Source organism: Equus quagga, chromosome 12 (genome assembly GCF_021613505.1).
Source record: "Equus quagga isolate Etosha38 chromosome 12, UCLA_HA_Equagga_1.0, whole genome shotgun sequence".
Taxonomy (NCBI): Eukaryota; Metazoa; Chordata; class Mammalia; order Perissodactyla; family Equidae; genus Equus; species Equus quagga.
In genome coordinates, this window is record NC_060278.1 from 73,057,246 (window position 1) to 73,081,320 (window position 24,075).

General features: G+C 35.1%; 1 protein-coding gene across 9 annotated transcripts in view; it reads left to right on the forward strand.

Annotated features, from left to right (window-relative positions):
* TASP1 (taspase 1) overlaps window positions 1-24,075 on the forward strand; it is a 249,810-nt gene that overhangs the window by 42,525 nt on the left and 183,210 nt on the right. For all 9 annotated transcript variants that reach the window (XR_006891126.1, XM_046679120.1, XM_046679121.1 and 6 more), the window contains 2 exons: window positions 1,585-1,705; window positions 8,751-8,835. Coding sequence is in view for 8 of the 9 variants with exons in the window: in XM_046679120.1 (XP_046535076.1) it covers window positions 1,585-1,705; window positions 8,751-8,835 (206 nt within the window). In the remaining variant the exon portion in view is untranslated. The remainder of the gene's footprint in view (window positions 1-1,584; window positions 1,706-8,750; window positions 8,836-24,075) is intronic.

The following is a 24,075-nucleotide window of genomic DNA, read 5'->3' on the forward strand; positions in this document are numbered from 1 at the left end:
TATGTATTAGGAATGCCGTAATGTTGTGGTCAGTTTTCCTTGGATCTGGCAGAAATCCATCTAACTAGGGACATTGGTAGGTGATTTTGGGCACTTGGTGATCTTTACGTAAATCCAGAATTGCCCTGGTTTCCTAGGTAAAATTGGTGTTACCTTAGAACAGAGTTAATTTTCTGGATTAACTGAGCTTTCTGACTCAGATATTCTCTTGCATGTGGATATTTAGTTGTCTCAGCACCATTTCTGGAAAACACTATCCTTTCTTTATTGAATTGTTTTGCAATTGTTTCTTTATTGAATTGTATCCTTGTTGAATTGACCATAAATGTAAGGGCTATTTTTGGACTCTCAATTCTATTGCATTGACTTACATGTCTATCCTTAATTATATGTCTATATCACACTGTCTTGATTACTTTTTTTTTTTTGTAGTAAGTTGTAAAACCTGGAAGTGTGAGCCCTCCAGTTTTGTTTTTCTTTTCAGGATTGTTTTGGCTATTCTGAGTCCCTTGCATTGAAATATGAATTTTAGGATTAGTTTGTCAATTTCTGCAAAAAAATGGCAACTAGGATTTGATAAGGGATTTTGTAAAATTAGGTAAATTTGTGGGAGTATTGCCATCTTAAAGATATTAAGCCTTCTGATCTATGTACATGGATCTCCTTCCATTTATTTAGGTCTTTTTCCCCAACGTTTTGTAGTTTTCAGTGTACAAGTCTAACACTTCTTTTGTTAAATTTATTTCTAAGTATTTTATTCTTTATGATATTATTGTAATCTCACTTTTGGATCTTTCATTGCTAATGTATAAAAATACAATTGATTTTTGTATATTGATCTTGTATCTTGCGACCCTGTTGAATTTGTTTATCAGTTCTAATAGTTTTTTAGTGGAGTCCTTGGGATTTTTTGTATACAAGGTCATGTCATCTTCGAATAGAGATAATTTTACCTCTTCCTTTCCTATCTAGATGCTCTTTATTTCTTTTTCTTGCCTAATTATCCTGTCCAGAATATCCAGCATAATGTTGGATAGAAGTGGCGAGAGTGAACATTGCTGTATTGTTCCTGAGCTTAGGGGAAAATATTGTCTTTCATGATTAATTGTGATGTTAACTGTGGACTTTTTGTAGATGCCGTTTAACATATTAAGGAAGTTCCCTTCTCTTTCTAGTTTGTTGAGTGTTTTTCTCATGAAAGGGTTTTGGATTTTGTCAAATGCTTTTTCCCTCTTGATATGATCATTTTTTTGTCCTTTATTTTATTAATGTGATGTATTACATTGAGTTTCAGATAGTAAACCAAACTTGCTTTCCTGGAGTCTCTTTTGTTCTTGGTGTATAATCCTTTTATGTTTTGCTGATTTGTTTTTCTAGTATTTCTTTGAGGATTTTTGTGTCAGTATTCACAAGGTATACTGGTGTGTAGTTTTTTTCCCTCATAATGTCTTTGTTTTGTTTTTGAATCAGGGTATCATACAATGAGTTAGGAAGTGTTCTTTCTAGTTTTTGGAACAGTTTATGAAGGATTGACATTAAATCTTCAAGACTAATGGTATTTTAATATTCGTTTTGATCTTTTAGGATTCTCCTTTTACAAATGCAGGAATGGGATCTAATCTAAATCTCTTGGGCGAAATTGAGTGTGATGCCAGCATAATGGATGGAAAATCATTAAATTTTGGAGCTGTTGGAGCACTGAGTGGTATGTGTACATTATAATGCACTCTCTCTATTCTTTAAAAAACTAAACTATGAATATTACAATTTCATGCTTCCTAAAGAGTTAGTCCAATATTTTCCACCCTTCTTGCTTGGAATAGTGTTGAAAACAAACATTTTTTGTTTTACTAAATTTAAAACATGAAATCTTAGATACCAATAGTATTAAAGAAAACAATGAAGTGACTTATGTCCAAGTCTTTATTAGATTTTGATCATTCTCCTCCATCCCTTCAAGAGGTACAGACATTTAAAACTTGAGTTAGCATATTCAGTTACTTTTTTAGTTATTTGAAATACACAAATAATATATTTTTATTCTTAAGAAATTCAAATGAAGGGCGGGCCCCATGGCCAAGTGGTTAAGTTCGCACGCTCTGCTTTGGTGGCCCAGGGTTTCTCTGGTTTGGATCCTGGGCGTGGACCTAGCACTGCTCATCAAGTAACGCTGAAGCGGCGTCCCACATAGCAGAGCCAGAAGGACTTACAACTAGAATATACAACTATGTACTGGGAGGCTTTGGGGAGATGAAGGAAAAAAAAAAAAAGATGGGCAACAGATGTTAGCTCAGGTACCAATCTTTAAAAAAAGATCAAGTGATATAAATAAAATTTACCTTTGATGTTCCAAATCTTTCCTTCCCATCCTTTTCTCCTTGCAGGGTTTAACCAGTAAAATACAGTGCATTTATCCATATTTTTATGTAACAGAAAGAGTTTTGCACTTTTTTTCTTTTTAAATAAAGGTACATATTATTATGAAGCCTTCTTTTGTTCTTTAAATAGGATGTCTTTGAGATTTTTTTCCACATCAATACCTATAAGACATATCTAATGCTTTACAATTCACTTATTAAAGCAAAATACACATGAAATGCATAGATTTCAAGTATAAAGTTTCATGAATTTTTAGATGTATATGACCATGTAAACCACCCAGATCAAGGCATAAAACATTTTCATGTCAAAATATAGAACATTTTCATCATCCCAGAAGGGTTCTTTATGCCTCTTCCTAGTTTGTACCTCTTGTACCCTGCTCCTGTTCCTCCTTTTCCCCTAATCCTAACTTTAGGCACTGTAGATAAATTTGCCTGTTCCTGAAATTCATATGAGTAGAATTATACACCTCTGTCTCTGATTTCTATTGCTTAGCATTATACCTGTGTGATTGATCCATGTTTTGGGTCACAGTAGTTTTGTCCATTTTATTATTTAGTAGCATTTTATTGCATAAATATATAATAACTTATTTATATGTTCTCCTCTTAGTGGATATTTTAATAGTTTCTAGTTTTTGACTGTTATGAATAAAGCTGCAATGAATATTCTTGTACGTGTCTTTTGGTAGACATATGTACTTACTTCTCTTGGGTATAAACCTAGGATTTGGAATGATAAGTTTAGGTACATATATGCTTTGCTTTAGTAGATAACGGCTAGACAGTTTTCAAGAGCAAGTTGTTACAACCTATACTCCCACCAGCAGTGTATAAGCCTTTCAGTTACTCTATATCCTTGCCAATGTTTCGTGTTGTTATTCTTTTTAAAATTCAGCCATTTTTATATGTGTGCAGTGGTATTATTCTTTTAATTTGAGTTTCCCTGGTGACTAATGATACTGAGAACCTTTTGATACACTTATTGAACTTATAGACATCCTTGTTGTGTAGTGTGTGTCTTTTGCATATTTTTTATTGGATTTTTATTATTGATTTGTCAGAGTACTTTTTATATTTTAGATACATATCCTGTGTCAGATATATGTCTTATGAATATCTCCTCCCAGTCTGTGGCTCACTTTTTCACCCTCTTAATGCTGTCATTTGATAAACTGAAGTTTTTAATTCTAATGAGCTTCAAGTTACCAACCACTTACTTTATGGTTAATTGCTTTTGTATTTTAAGAAATCTTTGCCTACCCAAAGTTAAGATAGATAGTCTCCATCATTTTCTTTTAGTAGTTCTATTGTTTTTTATGTTTCACATTTAACTCTCTTATCAAGCTCAGGTTAGTTTTAGTGTATGTGAGGTAGAAGCCGATATTAATTTTTTTCCTCTTATGAATATCCAAATGATTCATTGCCATTGTCAATAGAAGGGACAATCCTCTCCTCACAGAATTGTGTTGGCAAATCAGGTGACTGTATGTGTAATTGTTTGTTTCTGTACCCTCTATTCTATTCCATTGATCTATTTATTTCTAGTGCCACACTGTTTTGATTACTGTAGCTTTATAGTCTTTATATTTAAGAATATAAATATTTATATTCTTGATGTCTGGTAGTATAAGAATTCCAACTTCCCTCTTTTTTTTTAAGATTATACTGGCTATTCTAGATCTTTGGCATTTTCATAAAACTTTCAGAATCAACTTGTCAATGTCCATAATAAAACCCTACTGGGATTTTGATTGGTATTGCGTTGAATGCATAGAACTATTTTTGGACAATTGATGTCTTAACAATATTGAATCTTCCAGTCCACAAACATGGAATATGTATGTGTATATATATATATATATGTGTGTATACAAATATATACATATATATCATTCATTTTTCTCAGCAGTTTTATGATTTCCAGTATAAATGTCTCATATATCTTTTATTAGATTTACTCTAGATATTTAGTATTTTTTGGTGCTGTTATAAAGTATATATATTTAAAATATCAATTCTAATTGTTTTATTGTATTTAGAAATACAGTTGAGTTTTGTATTTACTTGCCTTGATAAATTCACTTATTAATCCTAGCATTAAAAAAATATAGATTTCCATGGAGTTTCTGTATACACAATCATATCACCTGTGAATCATGGCAATTTTGGTTTTTCCTTTCCAATATTTAAATTTTTCATTTTTTCTTGCATTATTATTCTGGCTATGACATCCAGTGCAATGTTGAATGTAAGATAGTGTACGTCCTTGCTTTGTTCCTGATTTTAGAGGGAGAGCATTAAATATTTCACCATTCTGTATGCTGCTAGCTGTAGGATTTTCAGATGCTCTTTATCAGATTGAGAAATTTCCCTTCTGATCTTAGTTTGCTGATAGTTTTTATTATAAATGGATATTGAATATCATTAAGTGCTTTTCTGCATCTTTTGAGATAATAGATTTTTCTCCTTTGTTTTGTTACATATGAAATTTCTGATAAATTTTTTAATGTTCCCTTCTTGGCATAAAGTCTTCTTGGCTATAAGTTTTTATCTTTTTATATTCTGCTGGATTTGATTTGCTGATGTTTAAGATTTTGACATCTATGTTTATGTAGTAGGTTGGCCTTAATTTTCCTTTCTTATAATCTTTTCAGGTTTTGGAATCATGTTATGGCTGGCCTCATGAAATGAGGATTTTTTTTCTTTATTTTTTGAAAGAGTTTGTGTATGATTGGAATGTTTCTTTTTAATTGTTTGGAAGAATTTATTAGTAACTCTAAATTATTGGAGCTTTCTTTGTGGGACCTTTAAAGAATGGAATTTGATTTCTTTGACAGTTATAAGACTATCTGTAATTTCTTTTTCTCTTGTGTGTTTTTCAGGGAATTTGTCTTTTTCAGATGACTTGTCAAATTTATTTACCTAAAGACTTTTTGGTTAGCTTTTTTTTGTTGTTGATTTCTTGTTTAATTTCACTGTGGTCAGAGAACATGCAGTGTATGATTCTAATCCCTTGAAGCTTTTTGAGACTCTCTATATGGCCCATGGTGTGTTTTGATAAATGTTCGATGTGAACTTCAAAAGAATATGTATTTTGCAGTTGTTGGGGTGTGTTCTATATATGTCAGTTAGGTCTATTTGGTTATTCATTTGTTCCAATCTTCTATATCCTTTCTGATTTTTGTGATAGGTTAGAATATGTCAATCAGTTCTAATTTTAATTTCTTATATTAGGAAATTTTATTGGCATTTAATGAAATTTCATATGTTTAAAGGCCATTAGCATTTCTTTGTGACCTGACTGTTCATACCTCTTGTGTGGCTTGCCTTTTAACTGTATTTATATTTTGCTTTACTATGTTGGAATTTAAAATTTTTATTTCTCAAACATTACTTTCTCTTTTGTGACTTTTGTATTTTGCATTTCTTAAGGTTTCTCTCTCTTGTAATTATAAGCATAGTCACCTATATTTTCTTCTAATATGTGTATAATTTATTTTTCATTTGCCTCTTGAGTGCATTGTTTGTTTTTCCTGAAGTGACCAACTAATTGTCCCTACATAATTTATTGAATGCCAACAATAATAACAATAATAACTACCATTTATTGGGTGACTATTACATACTATTCATTGTTCTCTAGTAGTTTATATATATTAAATCATTAAGTTCTCACAGTAACCTTATGAGGTCAGTACTTTTATCCTATTTTACATATGAGGAAAGTGAGACACAGAAGAGATTTAGTAATTTGTCCAAGGTTACTGTATCAGTCTGAGTCAAACTAGAAGACAGTAACCACACAGTAGTTTAAATAGGAGAAATTTAATATAAAGAATTATTAAACAGTGATAAGAGAGTAAATATAAAGATAGAGAGAATTCAAAGTGTATCTTAAGACAGAGGCAGAAGACCCAAGAAAGGATCCGCTTAGAAGGGATTTCTGGCCTTGTTGAAGAAAGTGTGGTTGCAGCCTACTGTCTGGCAGAGAAGTTGCTGAGTTACCTGTGCCACAGTCACTGTGAGAGCAGGAGCATCCTGTGGGGCAGAGGGGAGCACTGGTAGGTGGGCACACAGAAGTCAGGAAGCTATGGGAATTAAACCTCTGTTGCACAGGATAAAGATTGGGTTTTTGGCTCACTGGAGAGCCGTCCCCCTGGGAACACTTTGCCATGTGTGCCTGTGGAGCTGAGGGGAAGGTATAGAGATCAGTGACTTGAGCTAGGCACAGTCCCGTTCTTTCTGGGGCTTTCAGCTGTGTTGCTATGGCCTGAATCAGGAGCTGGCGTGGTGGCCAAATGCTGGAGAAAGCTGCACCCTGCGGGCACTTAGCACTGGAGAATACCATGTGGGCTAAGTAGTGAAGAAAAACTGGTGCTTTCTAGGAGACTGGCTAGCAAGCCACCCTTTCCTCCTGCAGTGTATCTCCAGAGCCCTCTACTGACAAGGCTTACCAGTGTGCCCGCTGACAAAGGAAACATATTTAAAGGGCCCATATCCATTTTTGCAGATCAGGCAACGAAGGGTGGATTTGTAGATGAGAAGCAATAAATTGGTAGCAGGCACACTTATAGAACAGTCTGACTCCCATGACTGTGTGTTCTTTCTACTTCTCATATATAGCCTATCCTTTTCCTACTCATTTGAAATGCTATCTAGATCATGTATTAAATATCTAAATTTACGGATGTCTGTGTCTGAACTGTAGCTTTATTCTGTTACATTGATATATTTGTCTATTTTTGTACCCAAACCACACTCTCTTAATTGAATAGCTTTTAATAAGAAATGGTATCTTGGGGCTGGCCTGGTGGTGAGTGGTTAAGTTTACGCAATCCACTTTGTCAGCCTGGGGTTTGCAGGTTCGGATCCTGGGTGCAGACCTAGTATTGCTTATCAAGCCACACTGTGGCGGCATCTCACATAAAATAGCAGAAAATTGGCACAGATGTTAGCTCAGTGACAGTCTTCCTCAAGCAAAAAGAGGAAAATCGGCAACAGATGTTAGCTCAAGACTAATCTTCCTCACAAAAAAAATGAAAATAAAAAAGAAATAGTATCTTGTAGGGTGAATGCTTTTTCACTGTTTTTCAAAGTTTTCTTTTCCTGATGAATTTAAGAGTCAGCTTGTCATACATAATAGAAATCCTTTTGAAGTTTTGATGGAGAATATATAGATTTGAATTTATATTAATTTGACAATTATTTGGCAATGATACAATATTGAATTGTACAATATTGAATCATTGAATATTAAATATACAGAAATATATTTTAAGAGCTAGTACAGAGATCTGAGCTTTTCTTTCCTTTGGTGTCTCATACTTGTTTTTGAGACAAGTTTTTTGTATTTAGCTAAGAAACTACTTACTTTTGTTTTAAGTCAATCTGTAGTCTTAATTTGAGTTTTAATAGTCTTTTTGTATCCCACTACTGATTTCTTTTTGTATTAACAGTGTCCTGAGAGGCATCCATAGGTTAGTGGTTAAGGGCGTGGTCTCTGATATTAGCTGCCTCTGTTAAAATCTCAGCGCTGTGATCTTGGACAGGTAATTTACACCTCTGTGCAAATGTTTCCTCAGTACCCAGAGTTCTTAAGTGTACTTATATGATGGAATTGAGGGATCGATTAAATAATCTGATACATTTAAGGGTTTGGTGCTGGGTCTGGCACATATTAGATACTAAGTTATGGTCACTATCTTCTATCATCATCATCATCATTGTCATTGTGACAATGTTTTTCTCACCAATACTTACTATCCTATTGTTCCTCCCAAATAAGCACCCTCTTCTCACTTTTCACATTCTTTTTTCCTTCCTGGAAACAATCTGAACCATATTTTAGGTTATAATCTTGTGTGTACTTGGCCTCTTCTCCCCACCCTTACTCAGTTTGAAGAATTTTCTCTTGGTTCTGTCTCTCTTGCAGGTGAGATTTAAAATTTTTGGCCATTAATTTTTCTTTCCAAGGTAAATTTGAAGCTGTTTGTAATCATGTTTATTCTTTAGAGAATATTTGTGGTTTTGATAGTAGATGCCATATTTTCAGTTCATTTTTTTTATTCTATTCTGAAATCTATTAAAAAGGAACCTAATTTAAATATGTATTATTTCAAATTCAGTCTTTGCTACTGTAGCACATGACAAAACATGAGAATGTATGTTTTATATTTGTTCTTTTCTTGCATCTACTAGGTATTCATGTGTTTGTTGATTTGATCTGTATTTTTCATGATAATTGTTTTCATATATAAAAGAAGACTTTTCCAGGATATTTGAAGGTTGTTTTATTGAAATAGTCACAAAACTGAGTGGGAAACTTGACATTTTCTGACTTCATTTTATGCCAATTTTATTTCATAGGAATCAAGAACCCAGTCTCTGTTGCAAACAGACTCTTGTGTGAAGGGCAGAAGGGCAAGCTCTCCGCTGGCCGAATTCCTCCCTGGTAACGACTTTGTTCTGTCTGACTTTCCCTGGATCTTTGGTCTTTGGTGTTTGAAAGATATTTTTATCCACAGAAGTCTGATGCTGTTGGTTACACACCAGCAGTACCTTGCCTTTGAGAGGAAGACACACTTTGTTCTGTCATCCTGGAACATTTTATATACTTGATAGGACTGAATGGAATAGAATATTAGGAATTAAAGCAGAAAAGAGATCAGAGTTAATTTTTGGTTTTGTAGTTGATTATAGAGATGTTTTTGCTATTACTAAGTGCTCAGTTGGGGTCTTTTTATTATGAAATTTTAAAAGTATCTTACACATTTGAGTCCAGAGTCGAAACCAATTTTTAATTTTGAGAAGTTCTTAGAATAAAAGTACTTACTTTTTCTCTTCTGGAAAAAAACATCGTGACACTCAGATTAGTAAGATTATATCTTTTCTCCAGCATTAACGTATAATTTTCATTAAAAAAATTTGTAACTTTTCAAATATTTATAAAAGTAGAGAGAACATTGTGAAGAGCCCTCATGGACCTGTCATCCAGCTCCAATAATTAACAATGTTTTTGCTCTTCATTTATCACATGCATCTCTCTTTTTTCCTGTAGTATTTTAAAGCAAATCCTCAACGTCATGTAAATAGTTTTATAGATTTCTCTATGTTTGCAAAAACTTAACTACCATCCTCTTAGCATGCCTAACAATATGAACAAATATGCCTCAATACGGTCTCGTAGTCAGTATGCCTGGCTGTGAAGTCTCATAGTCAGTTCAGCATGCCTGGCTGTGAAACTTACATTAATGTTCTGTGTGGAAAGATGTGACAACAGTGCTGTAGGAATCACTTTATTTGGCTGTTATAATTTGAAGTCACAGAAAGTAAATTAATATAGTTTTGAAACATCTTGAAACCTTCTACCTAAATATATTCAAGATATCCTTTTAATCATATACTTCTCAGGTGTAATTGTGGTACTGAAATGGTAAATTGTAAAAAAAATTTCAGAGAAATACTAGATTTTAACGTGTTTTCAGTAAAGCAAGGATAGGGAAAAGCAAATCTGATTTCTTGAGACATTTCTAGTATGTATTTGGTTGATATCAATAAATTTACTTATAACTCTGAAAGTAGGAAAACTGATTAAAGGATTCTTACATATACTTTTCTCATAATTTATGTTAAACCTATGCTATTTTGTTTAACTGGTATGAAGTCTACCAACCCAAAATTTACTAAGTGTCTGTTTAGTACATACACAAAGTCCTACTATCCATACCTTTTTAGGGGAGTAATAGGTGCAAACAGATTGTCTCTGGATTTATATTCTCCTCAATGTTGATTTAGACGTGACTGTTTCCTTTCACCCATATTTGCTATTATACGTAAAGCGAAATTAACCCTAACTAAACCAATTTAGAAGACACATGCCCAGTGGGAAGGAAACAATGCAGTTGTTTTAGTTGACAAGAAAAATAACATTTACCCTGTGAAAACTATTTTAAAGTTCACCTACAAACCTACCATAATGCCATTCTTACCACTCCTCATGACATTTACCAAGCTGATTCTCAAATTTATATGGAAGCACAAGTGTACAATAATAGCCAAGACAATTTTGAAACAGATCAAAGAGTTGGACTTATCTAATAGCTGTTGTGATACTTTATAGTACTATAGTAATTAAAACATTGATTTAGGTATGGGGATATATAAAAAGATCAGTAGAACAGAACTAGAAGTCCCAAAGCGGACCCAGTATGTAAGTAAATTTAGTCTATTGTAACAGTGCCGTCTCAAAGCATTGTGAGGAAAAAGGATAGTGTAGTAAATAAATTGCTTTGGGACAATTGGGTACCTTGTGGAAAAACATTAATTAATTCCTTTGTCACACCATTGGAAAAAATAAAGTTCAAATATGAAAGTAAAAAAGCATAGTATAGGGCCGGCCCCATGGCTAAGTGGTTAAGTTTGCGCACTCCGCTTTGGCAGCCCAGGGTTTTGCCAGTTTGGATCCTGGGCACGGACATGGCACCACTCATTAGGCCACCCTGAGGCGGCATCCCACATACCACAGCTAGAAGGACCCACAACTAAAATATACAACTATGTACTTGGGGGATTTGGAGAGAAAAAGCAGAAAAAAAAGAGATTGGCAACAGTTGTTAGCTCAGGTGCCAATCTTAAAAAAAAAAAGCCATAGTGTAGAATTTTAGGAAAAAATATGGGAGATTATGTTTATGAGTGTGGGGTGACAAAGACCTTATTAAGACTAAAAAATTAGGCTAAATATTGAAACATATGAAAGTGAAAATGTAGAGCTATTAGACAACCGAAGATACTGTGATCTGAATTAAAAGAAAGTATGGCCTTTGGAACTGAGAAAAATTATTTGTAGTATAGGTAGGAAACAAAAGATTAGTATTCATAGTGTTAAAGAACTGTAAAATATCAAGAAAAAGATAACCTACACTTTAAAAATTGGTGAATGATACAAATAGGCAATTTATTGAAAAGAAAATTGATAGTGTATAAATATACAAAAAGGTGCCCAATAATAATGTTAATGAAGAAATTGTGAATTAAAATGACAAGATGATATTTTCACCTTATGTAAAGTAGTAAAATTAACAAAGACTAATAACATCCAATATTGTCGAGGGTATGGAAAAACAGGTTCTTTGTTATAATGGTGGTGGGAACATAAATTGCTATAGCCAGTTGAGAAAAATTTTGATATTATTTATTAATGTAAAAAATGGAAAGAGCCTAGCCTGGTGGCGTAGTGGTTAAGTTTGTGTGTTCTGCTTCAGTGGCCTGGGGTTTGTGGGTTTGGATGCTGGGCATGGACCTGCACACCGCTCATCAAACCATGTTGTGGCAGTGTCCCACATACAAAATAGAGGAAGATTGGCACAGATGTTAGCTTAGGGCCAATTTTCCTCACCAAAAAAAAAACAAAAAAAGGAAAATGCACATGGTGTGTGCTGCAGCAATTCTATCTTAAGACAGAACACCTTCACATGTACACAGGAAGGCTTGTGTAGCACAAGGTTAGAGCAGTGTTTCTTGTGGTGTTTAAAATTGTAAACAACCTGAATGTCCATCAATGGCTAAATTGTTTTCTAGCCATATTATTAAATACTCTGCAGCATAAAAAAAAAAAGAGAGAAGGGCCAGCCCCTGTGGCCTCATGGTTAAGTTTGGCACACTCTGCTTTGGCAGTCCAGGTTCAGTTCCCAGTTATGGACCTACACCACTTATCTGTCAGTGGCTGTGCTGTGATGGCAGCTCACATACAAAACAGAGGAAGATTGGCAACAGATGTTAACTCAGGGCAAATCTTCCTCAGCAAAAAAAGAGGGAAACATTTGTATATAGTAATGTGGATAGATCTCTACATTGTAGAGTAAAAAAATCAAGTTGTTTAATGACGTGTTCAGTTTAATTTATGTTTTCTTAAAAAATTACAAAACAATATGATGAATACCTGTTTCTCATCACCCAGGTTAGGAAATAAAACATTAGCAAGAGATTTGAAGCTGCCTAGATTGAACCTTTTCTAATGGCATCCCTGTCCTTCCTCCTGTCCCACACTCTTTCACTGACCCCATCTCTGCCCCTGCCCCTAGGTAACAGTTGTTTTGAATTTAAGCTTTTCTCATTCCCATATATTTCTTTGTAATATTACAATGTATACAATATTCTAATTGTCTAAGACTACATAGATATACAAAAAAGATCTGGAAATAAGGCTACCAAACTCACTGTGATTATTTCTGGGAAGGAGGAAGGAGAGGACAAAGTGAGGCAATTGTCAAAGGGGACATGTGCAATACTTTGTTTTACAAAGAAAATACATGGGAGAAAGTGATGGCCACCTTCCCATTAAAATGATATCGTATAATGATGCTACACTTGTCTGGAACTAGTTATCTGATTTTCTCACATATATAGTTCTTCATCTTTATTCTTTGTTGTTTTGACCATTTTAGGCATTTTGCGTTTCCATATGAATTTTAGGATTAGCCTGTCAATTTCCATAAATAGCCCACTGGAATTTTAATTAGGATTGCAACATATCCATTTATTTAGTCTTAAAGTTCACTGAACAGTGTTTTATAGTTTTCAGTGTACAGGTCTTGCACAGCTTTTATCAAATTTATACTTAAGTATTTCATTCTTTTTGATGCTATGATGAATTGCATTTTTAAAAAGTTCATTACCAACATATAGAAATATGATTGAGGGGCCAGCCCCGTGGCCGAGTGGTTAAGCTCGTGCGCTGCACTTCGATGGCCCAGGGTTTCGCCAGTTTGAATCCTGGGTGCGGATGTGGCACCGCTCATCAAGCCATGCTGAGGCGGCATCCCACATGCCACAACTAATAGGACCCACAACTGAAAATACACAACTATGTACCGGGGGGCTTTGGGGAGAAAAAGAAAAAAACAAAATCTTTGAAATATGATTGATTTTAGTATATCAATATTCTATCCTGGGAATTTGCTAAATACATTTGTTCCAGAATTATTTTTATAGATTCCATAAGATTTTCTAGATAAACAGTCAATGTCTGCTGGAAATAAAGATAGTTTTACTTCTTCCTTTCTAATCTGGGTTCCTTTAAGTAATTTCTTTTTCTTTATTACACTGTCCAGGACCGCCAGTGCAATGTAGAATAGAAATGTGAGAGTGGACATTCTTATCTTGTTTGTGATCTTAGGGAGGAAGCGTTTGGTCTTACCGTTAGGTATGCCAGTTGCTGTAGATTTATCATAGATGCTCTTTATCATGTTGAAAAAGTTCCCTTCTTTTCCTAGTGTGCTGAAAGTTTTTAATATGAATAGATGTATTTTTTCAAGTGCTTTTCTGCATCCATTGAGACGATTTTATAATTTTTCTTAGTTAATGTAGTGATTGGTTGATTTTCAACTGTTAAAGCAACAATTGCATTCCATTTATCCTGGGATAAACTCCATTACGTCATAAAGTATTATCTTTTTTATATATTGTTGGATCCAGTTTGCTAATATTTTGTAAAGAATTTTTACATCTGTGTTTATGTGAGAGATCTGGCTTATAGTTTTCTTGCAATCTATTGAGTTTGGGTTCATTTTGTTTCTTGGACAGGTAGGGATTTACATTTCATCAAATTTAGAAAAGTTTTGGCTGTTAATTTCTTTAGACATTTTGTCTGATGCCCCCTTCTCTTCTAGCCTTCAGGACTCCAATTACATGTATATTTCACCTCTTGTAGTAGTCTTACAGATCACTGATAATTTGTTTACTTTTCCCATTCATTTTTCTCTTCTTTTCGCTTTAATTTCCATTGCTGTTTGCAAGTTCACTGATTATTTTGCTGCAATATCAAATTGCCTGTTAAACCCTTCCAGTTTATTTTTCATTTTGACATTGTAGTTTTTATCTCCAGAAGTTTGATTTGCATCTTTAAAAAAAGTCTTTCATGTATCTACTTAACATGTTTAATCTTTCCTGTAGCTTCTTGAACATATGGATAGAGTTATAAGTTTCACTATCTTTGTTTCCTAATTGTATCATTTTTTAAAAAATTATTTCATTGACATCATATTGGTTTATAACATTGTGTAATTTCAGGGTACATTATTATATATCAGTTTCTGTGTAGACTGCATCTTGCTCATTCCCAATAGTCTAGTTTTCACCCATCACGATACGTGTGTCCCTTTACCCTTTTCCACCTCCCCCCTACCTACTTCCTCTCTGGTAATCTAATTTGTTCTCCTTATCACTATGTTTGTTTATCTTCCACATGAGTGAAATCATACCATGTTTGTCTTTCTCTGTCTGGCTTTCTTTACTTAACATAGTACACTCAGTGTCCACCCATGTTGTTGCAAATGGGACGATTTTGTCTTTTTTTTTATGGCTGAGTAGTATTTCATTGTATTTATACACTGCATGTTCTGTATCCATTCATCAGTTGGTGGGCACTTGGGTTGCTTCCACATCTTGGCTATTGTGAATAATGCTGCAGTGAGCATAGGAGTGCATAAGTCTCTCTGGATTGCTGATTTCATGTTCTTTGGATAAATACCCAGTAGTGGGATAGCTGGATCGTATGGTATTTCTGTTTTTAATTTTTTGAGAAATCTCTGTACTGTTTTCCATAGTGGCTATACCAGTTTGCATTCCCACCAGCAGTGTATGAGGGTTACCTTTTTTCCATAGCCTCTCCAACATTTGTTATTTTTTGTCTTGTTAATTATAGCCATTCTGACAGGTGTAAAGTGATATCTCATTGTAGTTTTGATTTGTCTTTCCCTAAAAATTAGTGATGTTGAACATCTTTTCATGTACCTATTGGCCATCTGTATATTTTGGAAAAACATCTGTTCATATCCTCTGCCTGTTTTTTGATCAAATTTGTTTTTTTGTTGTTGACTTGTATGAGTTCTTTATATATTTTGGAAGTTAACCCCTTGTCAGATACATGGTTTAGAAATATTTTCTCCCAGTTGGGGTGTTGTCTTTTCGTTTTGTTCCTGGTTTCCTCTGCCTCGCAGAAGCTTTTTAGCCTGATGTAGCCCCATTTGTTTATTTTTTCTTTCGTTTCCCTTACTCGAGTAGACATGGTATTCAAAAAGATGCTGCTAAGACCGATGTCAGAGTGTACTGCGTATACTGTCTTCCAGGAGTTTTATGGTTTCAGATCTTACATTCAAGTCTTTAATCTGTTTTGACTTAACTTTTGTGTATGATGTACTTTCATTCTTTTGCACATGGCTGTCCAGTTTTCCCAACACCATTTATTGAAGAGACTTTACTTTCTCCATTGTATGTTCCTGGCTCCTTTGTCAAAAATTAGCTGTCCAAAGATGTATGGTTTTATTTCTGGGCTTTCAGTTCTGTTCCATTGATCTGTGTGTCTGTTTTTGTGTCCCTACCATGCTGTTTTGATTATTATAGCTTTTTAGTATATTTCGAAGTCAGGAATTGTGATGCATCCAGCTTTGTTGGTTTTTCTCAGGATTGTTTTTCCTATTTGGGGTCTTTTGTTGTTGCATATAAATTTTAGGATTCTTTGTTCCATTTCTGTGAAGAATGGCATTGGGATTCTGCTTGGGATTGCATTGAATCTGTAGATTTGCTTTAGGTAATAAGGACATTTTAACTGTGTTTATTCTTCCAATCCATGAGCATGGAATATCTTTCCTATTCTTTACGTCTTCTTTGATTTCTTTCAATAATGTTTTATAGTTCTCAGTGTATAGGTCTTTCACCTTCTTGGTTAAATTTTTTTCTAGATGTTTTATTCTTTTTGTTGTGATTGTTAAGTGGGATTGTATTCTTCACTTCTCTTTCTGCTAGTTTGTTATTGCTGTATAGAAATGTAACTGATTTTTGTAAGTTGACTTTGTACCCTACAAATTTGCTGTGGTTGTTGATTATTTCTAATAGTTTTCTGGTGGATTCTTTAGGGTTTTCTATATATAAGATCATGTTGGTCACAAACAGCGAGAGTTTTACTTCTTGCTTTCCAATTTACATAGCTTTTATTTCTTTTTCTTGCCTAATTGCTCTGGCAAAAACCTCCTATGTTGAATAGGAGTGACAAGAGTGGGCACTCTTGTTCCTGTTCTCAGAGGGATAGCTTTCAGTTTTTGATCGTTAAGTATGATGTTAGCTGTGGGTTTGTCATATATGGCCTTTATTATGTTGAGATACTTTCCTTCTCTACCCATTTTATTGAGAATTTTTATCATCAATGGATGTTGGATCTTGTCAGATGCTCTCTTTGCATCTATTGAGATGATCATGTGATTTTTATTACTCATTTTGTTAATGTGGTGTATCATGTTGATTGATTTGCCGATGTTGAACTATCCCTGCATCTCTGGTATAAATCCCACTGGATCATGGTGTATGATCCTTTTAATATATTGCTGTATTTGATTTGCTAATATTTTATTGAGGATTTTTGCATCTATGTTCATCAGCGACATTGGCCTGTAATTTCCCTTTTTTGTGTTGTCTTTGTCTGGTTTTGGTATCAGGGTACTGTTTGCCTTGTAGAATGAGTTAGGAAGTGTTCCTTCTTCTTCAATTTTTCAGAATAGTTTGAGATGGGTAGGTGTTAAATCCTCTTCGAATGTTTGGTAGAATTCTCCAGAGAAGCCATTTGGTCCTGGACTTTTGTTTTTTGGGAGGTGTTTGATTAATGTTTCAGTATCTTGTGGTTGGTCTATTCAGATTCTCTATTTCTTCTTGATTCAGTTTTGGGAGGTTGTATGAGTCTAAGAATTTATCCATTTTTTCTAGATTGGCATATAGTTCTTCATCATATTTTCTTATAATCCTTTGTATTTCTGTGCTATCTGTTGTAATTTCTCCTCTTTCACTTAATAACTATTTATTTGAGCCTTCTCTCTTTTTTTCCTAGTGAGTCTGGCTAAGGGTTTGTCAATTTTGTTTATCTTCTCAAAGAACCAGCTCTTAGTTTCATTGATCCTTTTCATTTTTTTTAAGTCTCTATTTCATTTATTTCTGCTCTAATTTTTATTATTTCCCTCCTTCTGCTGACTCTGGGCTTTGTTCTTCTTTCTCTAGTTCTGTTAAGTATAGTTTAAGATTACTTATTTGAGATTTTTCTATTTGTTGAGGTAGGCCTGTATTGGCATAAATTTATGCTCTTAGCACTGTTGTTGCTGCATCCCTAAGAGTTGGTATGTTATGTTTTCATTTTCATTTGTCTCTAGATATTTTCAAATTTCTCCTTTGATTTCTTCATTGAGCCAATGGTTTTTCACTATCATGTTGTTTAGTCTCCACATATTTCTGACTTTCTTAGCTTTTTTCTTGTAGTTGATTTCTGTTTTCATTGTGGTCAGAAAAGACACTTGATATGATTTCAACCTTCTTAAATTTATTTCTTCTTAAATTCAATCTTCTTAAATTTATTTAGGCTTGCCTTCTTTCCCAACATATGGTCTATCTTTGAGAATGTTCCATGTGCACCTGAGAAGAATGTGTATTCTGCAGTTTTGGGATGGCGTTTTCTCCATATATCTATTAAGTCCATCTGGTCTAGTGTTCCATTTAACATTTTAGCTCTTTCCTTGTTGACTTTTTGTCTGGATGATCTATCCATTGGTGTAAGTAGGGTGTTGAGGTCTCTTACTATTATTGTGTTGCTGTCAATTTCTCCCTTTAGGTCTGTTAATAGTTCCTTTATATACTTTGGTGCTCCTGTGTTAGGTGCATATATATTTATAAGTGTTATGTCTTCTTGGTGGAATGTCCCTTTTATCATTATATAATACCCCTCTTTGTCTCTCATTATCTTTTTTATCTTGAAATCTGCTTTCTCTGATTTATGTATGGCAGCATCTGCTTTCTTTTGCTTGCCATGTGCTTGGAGTATCATCTTACATCCCTTCACTCTGAGCCTATGTTTGTCTTTAGAGCTGAGATGTGTTTCCAGGAGGCAGCATATTGTTGGGTCTTGTTTTTTAATCCATCCCGCCACTGTGTGTCTTTTGATTGGAGAATTCAATCCATTTACATTTAGAGTGATTTTGTATATGTAAGGGCTTAATACTGCCATTTTATCTCTTGTTTTCCAGTTCTATATTTCCATTGTTTCTTTTCCCTTCTATTTCTGAATGCCATTTCAGTTTGGTCGTTTTCTGTGATGATTTCTCAGTTTTCTCTTTAGTTATGATTTGTGGTTCTGCTCTGATATTTTGTTTAATGGTTACAATGAGGTGTGTGTGAAAGATCTCGTAAGTGAGATAGTCTATTTTCTGATAGCCTCTTATTAGCCTAAACAAGTTCCATCTCTTGTTCCCCTTCTGAGTTATCGTCACAAAGTATTATTTTTGGGTTGTGAGTTTGTGACTAAATTGAAGTGTTCATAGTTATTTTTGATGCTTTCCTTCCCTTTATCTTTATGTTATAATTAAGTGTTTGCTAACCTATTCTGATAGAGAGCTGGAATTTTCTGATTTTGTGTGTTTATCTCCTTGTTCAAAGCTTTGTAAACCTTTACCTTTTTGTTTCAGGTAGGAAGTCTTCCTTCATCATTTCTTGTAAGGCAGGTCTAGTGGTGATAAACTCCCTCAGATTTTGTTTATCTGGGAAAGCTTTTATTTCTCTATCATATCTGAAGGATCATTTTGCTGGATACAGTATTCTTGGCTGAAAGTTTTTGTCTTTTTGCATTGATGTAATTAGGAGTTCTGTTGGCTTCATGTCCTTGTAGGTTCAGCTCCATCCCAGGTTTGGGAAGCTCTCAGCTGTTATTTCTTTGAACAAACTCTCTGCTCCTTTCTGCCGCTCTTCTTCCTCCTCCCCCCTTCTCCCTCCAGTATACCTACAATCCTTATATTACTTTTCCTAATTGAGTTGGACATTTCTCAAAGAATTTCTTCATTCTTTAAAAATCTTAGTTCTGCCTTCTCAACCTGAAGCATTTCTGTATTTCTATCATGTAATTCATAATTCTCTCCTCCATCATGTCTGCTGTATTTTTTATCATTTCTACATTATTTTTTATCTCATTGATTGTGTTCTTCATATCCAGAATTTCTGTATATATTTTTTAAGGGCTTCAGTCTCTTTGGTGAAGTATTCCTTCTGTTCATTAATTTTATTTCTGAGCTCATTGAACTATCTTTCTGTGTTTTGTTGTAACTTGTTGAGTTTATTTATGACAACTATTTTGAATTCTCTGTCATTTAGATTGTAATCTTCTGTGACTTCAGGATTGGTTTCTGGAGACTTGTCATTTTCCTTCTACTCTGCAGTGTTACTGTAGTTCTCCTGGTGTTTGATACATTGATCTTCTGCTGGTACATTTGTGGTAACATCATATTGTAGATTATGTAGCTGGGATGACAGGGGCTATGTTTTTTGATCCTGCCCTGTCTGCTGGTAGTTGTGATGGTTGGGCCACTCTGCGTTCATGTGGGCTGGTTGTAGCTGTTTGGCAGATTGTGCTCATGCTGGCGCAGCCTCTGTGCTTCGTGGGTGTCATGTGGCTGGGTGCTATGCTTGGTGGGCAGGTTCAGCTGAGCTGCTTCTCTAGGTAGGAGAGGCACTTTTTTGTGGGCAGAGCAAGGCACCAGCTGAGTTGCTGCACTAGGTGGGAGGGGCACTTTCGTTTGGGCCTGTGCTGCGTTCACAGGCAAGTTGGCTGAGCTGCTGCATTTGGTTGGTGGGGAGCCTTGGCACAGGGTGAGCTGCTGGCACTTGGTGGGGAGCTCTCATGTAGGTGGGCCACTGTGGCATGGTGTGTGCTCCCGCAGGCTGGACCACCACTCCAACAGTGTTTGTGTGTGGGTCTTGCTGCCTGCGTCTCCTCTCCTTCACTCACAGTTGAGCTGGCCACTGTGTGAAGATCTGTGACCTGGATTGCTGTCTCTGGGGAGGGGAAAGTGTCTGCTCACCTAGTTCCACTGTGTCCTGGGGATCCATTCCACCCACCTTCAGATGTATGGCTGTGTGGATCTCTTAGGTGTCCTGTTGTGCTGTGTAAGGAATCTTCTGTTGGTTAATGAATGTCCATTTAGTTGTAACTTAGAGGGGAGAGATACAGGGAACATCTCACTCTTCCATGATGCTGATGTCACTCCTCATTTTTTCATTTCTGGGTTTTATTCAATTGTACGATTTCTCTCTTCATTATAGGTTACATTTTTCTGCTTCTTTGTATGCCTGGTAATTTTTTACTTGATTACAGACATTTTAAGTTTTACCTTATTGGATGCTGGATATTTTTGTATTTTAATAAATTTTCTTAGGCTTTATACTAGTATGTGGTTATTTAGAGACAGTTTCATCCTGTCAGGTCTTGCCTTATAGTATATGCGACTAGAGAAACATTTAGCCTTGAGCTAATTTTGCTTTGCTATTGGGGCAAAACCATTCTGAGTGCTGTAACAGATGCACCCAGAATGAGAGTTTTTACTTTGGCGAGAATGGCAGCTGTTCTGGCCCTGTGTGAACTTGGAGATTATTTCCTCTAAAACTTTAACATTATTGTTTACCAGGCTTTGGGTAATGTTCTCTTATGCATACACTGATCTCTACTCTGCTTAAGAATAGAAGGGGACTCTGCACTTCTCCAGAGTCCTTTCTCTGTGCTGCTGTCTCCTCTCTGGTACTATGCCCTGTGAACTTAGGCCACTTTGGCCTCGCTGGCTGCCTAAGCTCTCTCTCTTCAACTGAGAGAGACCTCCAGGCTCTGCCTGAGTTCCTTTCTGCTCTGTTGCTTGAAAACTCTCCAGGCAGTAAGCTGGGGCAGTCATAGGGTTTTCCTTGTTTGTTTCCTTTCTCTCAGGGATCACTGTCGTACATTGTCTACTCTCTAATGTCTGAAACTGTTGTTTTCTGTGTTGTCTTTTTTTTCCATTGGTTCAGCCAAGAGTGTAAATTTGTTCCCTGTTATTCCATCTTATCCAGAAGCAGAAATCTCTCATGTGCCTGGAAGTTCACTGTATACCTGCAGTAGTTTAAAAATAAAAGCCAAATTCCCTGAGTGTTCTAAATCAACAAAACCAAATTTATGTTTTTACTTTGAGCTTATTTACACCTGACCGTAATAAGTCTAGTTATCTAATTTCTATAATGATAGTAGCTAACATTTATTGCATTTTTATACTATGATAGCACTGTTTTATGTGGTTTGCATGAATTGTCTCATAAAAATTATACAATGATTTGTGAGGATAAGACACATTTTGCAGATAAAGAAACTGAGTCCCATGCTTGACCACTGTTAATGGTATTAGAAATTTATGGAGTCCCTCCATATCATGTTAGAAGCAGCAGATTAGAAGTAAGGGGGGATGGGGCTGCCCCCGTGGCCGAGTTGTTAAGTTTGTGCGCTCTGCAGCAGGCGGCCCAGTGTTTCGTTGGTTCGAATCCTGGGCGTGGACATGGCACTGCTCATCAAACCACGCTGAGGCAGCGTCCCACATGCCACAACTAGAAGGACCCACAACAAAGAATATATAACTATGCACCGGGGGGCTTTGGGGAGAAAAAGGAAAAAAATAAAATCTTTAAAAAAAAAAAAAAGTAAGAGGGGAAAGAATCTTTTTATAAGAAGGAGAAGTAACTGTTTACACTATTTAGTTATTTATACCCTTATCTACTCATTGATTCTGCAAATATTATTCTTCATTTCTTGTATGCCAGGCATAGAGGTAGAAAAAGTATCAAAAGCAGATGGAAGGGGCCGGCCCCATGGCTGAGTGGTTGAGTTCGCACGCTCTGCTTCGGTGGCCCAGGGTTTCGCTGGTTCGAATCCTGGATGCGGACATGGCACCACTTGTCAGGCCATGCTGGGGTGGCGTCCCACATGCCACAGCTGGAAGGACCCACAACTGAAAAGATACAAAACTATGTACCAGGGGGCTTTGGGAGAGACAGGAAAATAAAATCTTTAAAAAAAAAAAAAAAAGCAGATGGAAGACCTAGAAACCATAGTCCTCTGGTTTTGTCTATTGAAGAGGCAGACCACTTTATGAGGGCAGCAGGCGTTACATATAATGGATGTTTTCTAAGAAATATTTAAATAAAAAGTTTATTTATCTGTATACCTCATTGAGGAGGGCAGGGGGTGTATCTGTTTCAGCTGTATCTAAAGGTTAGAATTTTATAAACTCTTATCGCTTTGTTAGAAAAACCTGCAGCAGAACCTAGGCAGAACAATGCTTCTATTAGCAGAAAATTTTCATATTTTAATTTTCTGGTTTTAGCCACCATGATATGTTGTATTGTTTAAGTATTGGTGTTTGGTCAGACTAGTGTAGAGTATTTGATATCTTCATAAACGCAGTGGGACTACCATCATAAACTGTCACATTTACCCAAGTTTATTTTATTTATAAAAGTATAGCTTGAATGTTTCTTCCTCCATTATGGCAGGGTTCAACTTTGGTAGGCATTATTATCTAGAACAGGAGTTGGCCAAATCTGGTCTGCTGCCTGTTTTTGTAAATAAAGTTTTGTTGGAAGATAGCCATACCCATTTGTGTACTATTGTCTGTGGCTGCTTGTGCACTGTAAAGGCCAAACTGAGTTGTTGCAATAGATACGTTCTGGCCACAAAGCCTAAACTATTTGGTATCTGGCCCTTTACGGAAAAAACTTGCTGATTACCTAATACATGAGTTATAATTTTTGGAAGTTATCTTTCTTTTGATGAAAAATGGAAAGCTAGACAAGCATTGTTGTTTTAGGTTTAGTATGAATGAAACCTAAGGTGCTCATTAGACCTTCAGATTTTTTGAGAGGCAGGTTTAATTTTTGGTGCATTGTTTATTTGAAAATACTGTTTATTATATTTCATAAATTCATTCAAATTTATAGTGCTTTTGTTGTATGAGTGTGGAAAGAAAATTTAAAAACCTAAAGATTAAAAGAAACATGAAACCTGTCAACTAATAAGAAGGTATGGACTTAGATTTCCATTCAAACGAAACAGTTTAAAAAACAAAATAACAATCATAGCAAAATGTTATAAGACACTCAGGGAAATGTGAACATTGATTGAATGTGTGTTTTAATTCTAAAGGTTTTTTGTTAATTTTTTTAGATGTCAATTGGTTATGTTGTGGTTGTATTTTTTAGAGAGTTATTTTTTGAGATGCATGTTAAATTATTTATATTGGAAATTATATGATATCTGGGATTTGCTTCAAAATAATCTGGGTAGGGGTATAAATGAATGAGATTAGCAAAGTATTAATAATTGATGAAATAGGGTGATGATCCATTGAGTTCATTACACTGTTCTCTGTAATGTATATGATTGAAAATTTCTATAATAAAAATTTTTTGAGAGTTAAATTCTTATTTAATTTGGTTGTTATATGTTATTTCCAAATATAGGAGGTTCTCCTTCATTTGTACTTTGTGTCTGTAAACTTTAAATAATCAATAGCCACTAATTCATCTTTCCTCAATTTTGTATATTTATGTTGAACAAAAAAGTAATAGGTAAAATAGATAGAAATCAGTTTTTAAGTCCAAAGCAGCAGCTATTGTTTTCTCCTATATCTTTCTCATCCAGAATAATGTATTTTAATTATCAGAGTCCCTGAGGATTTTTGAGAACTTTCTGAATCACTAAATTACACATTTTTAGACTGATTGTAAAGTCATGGTTCTTTGAAAATAGGTGGTTTCCATTCGGAAGACTGTAATTTGCATCACTGTATTTGCCCAGACAGCCCTTTTGGGATGTTTGGTG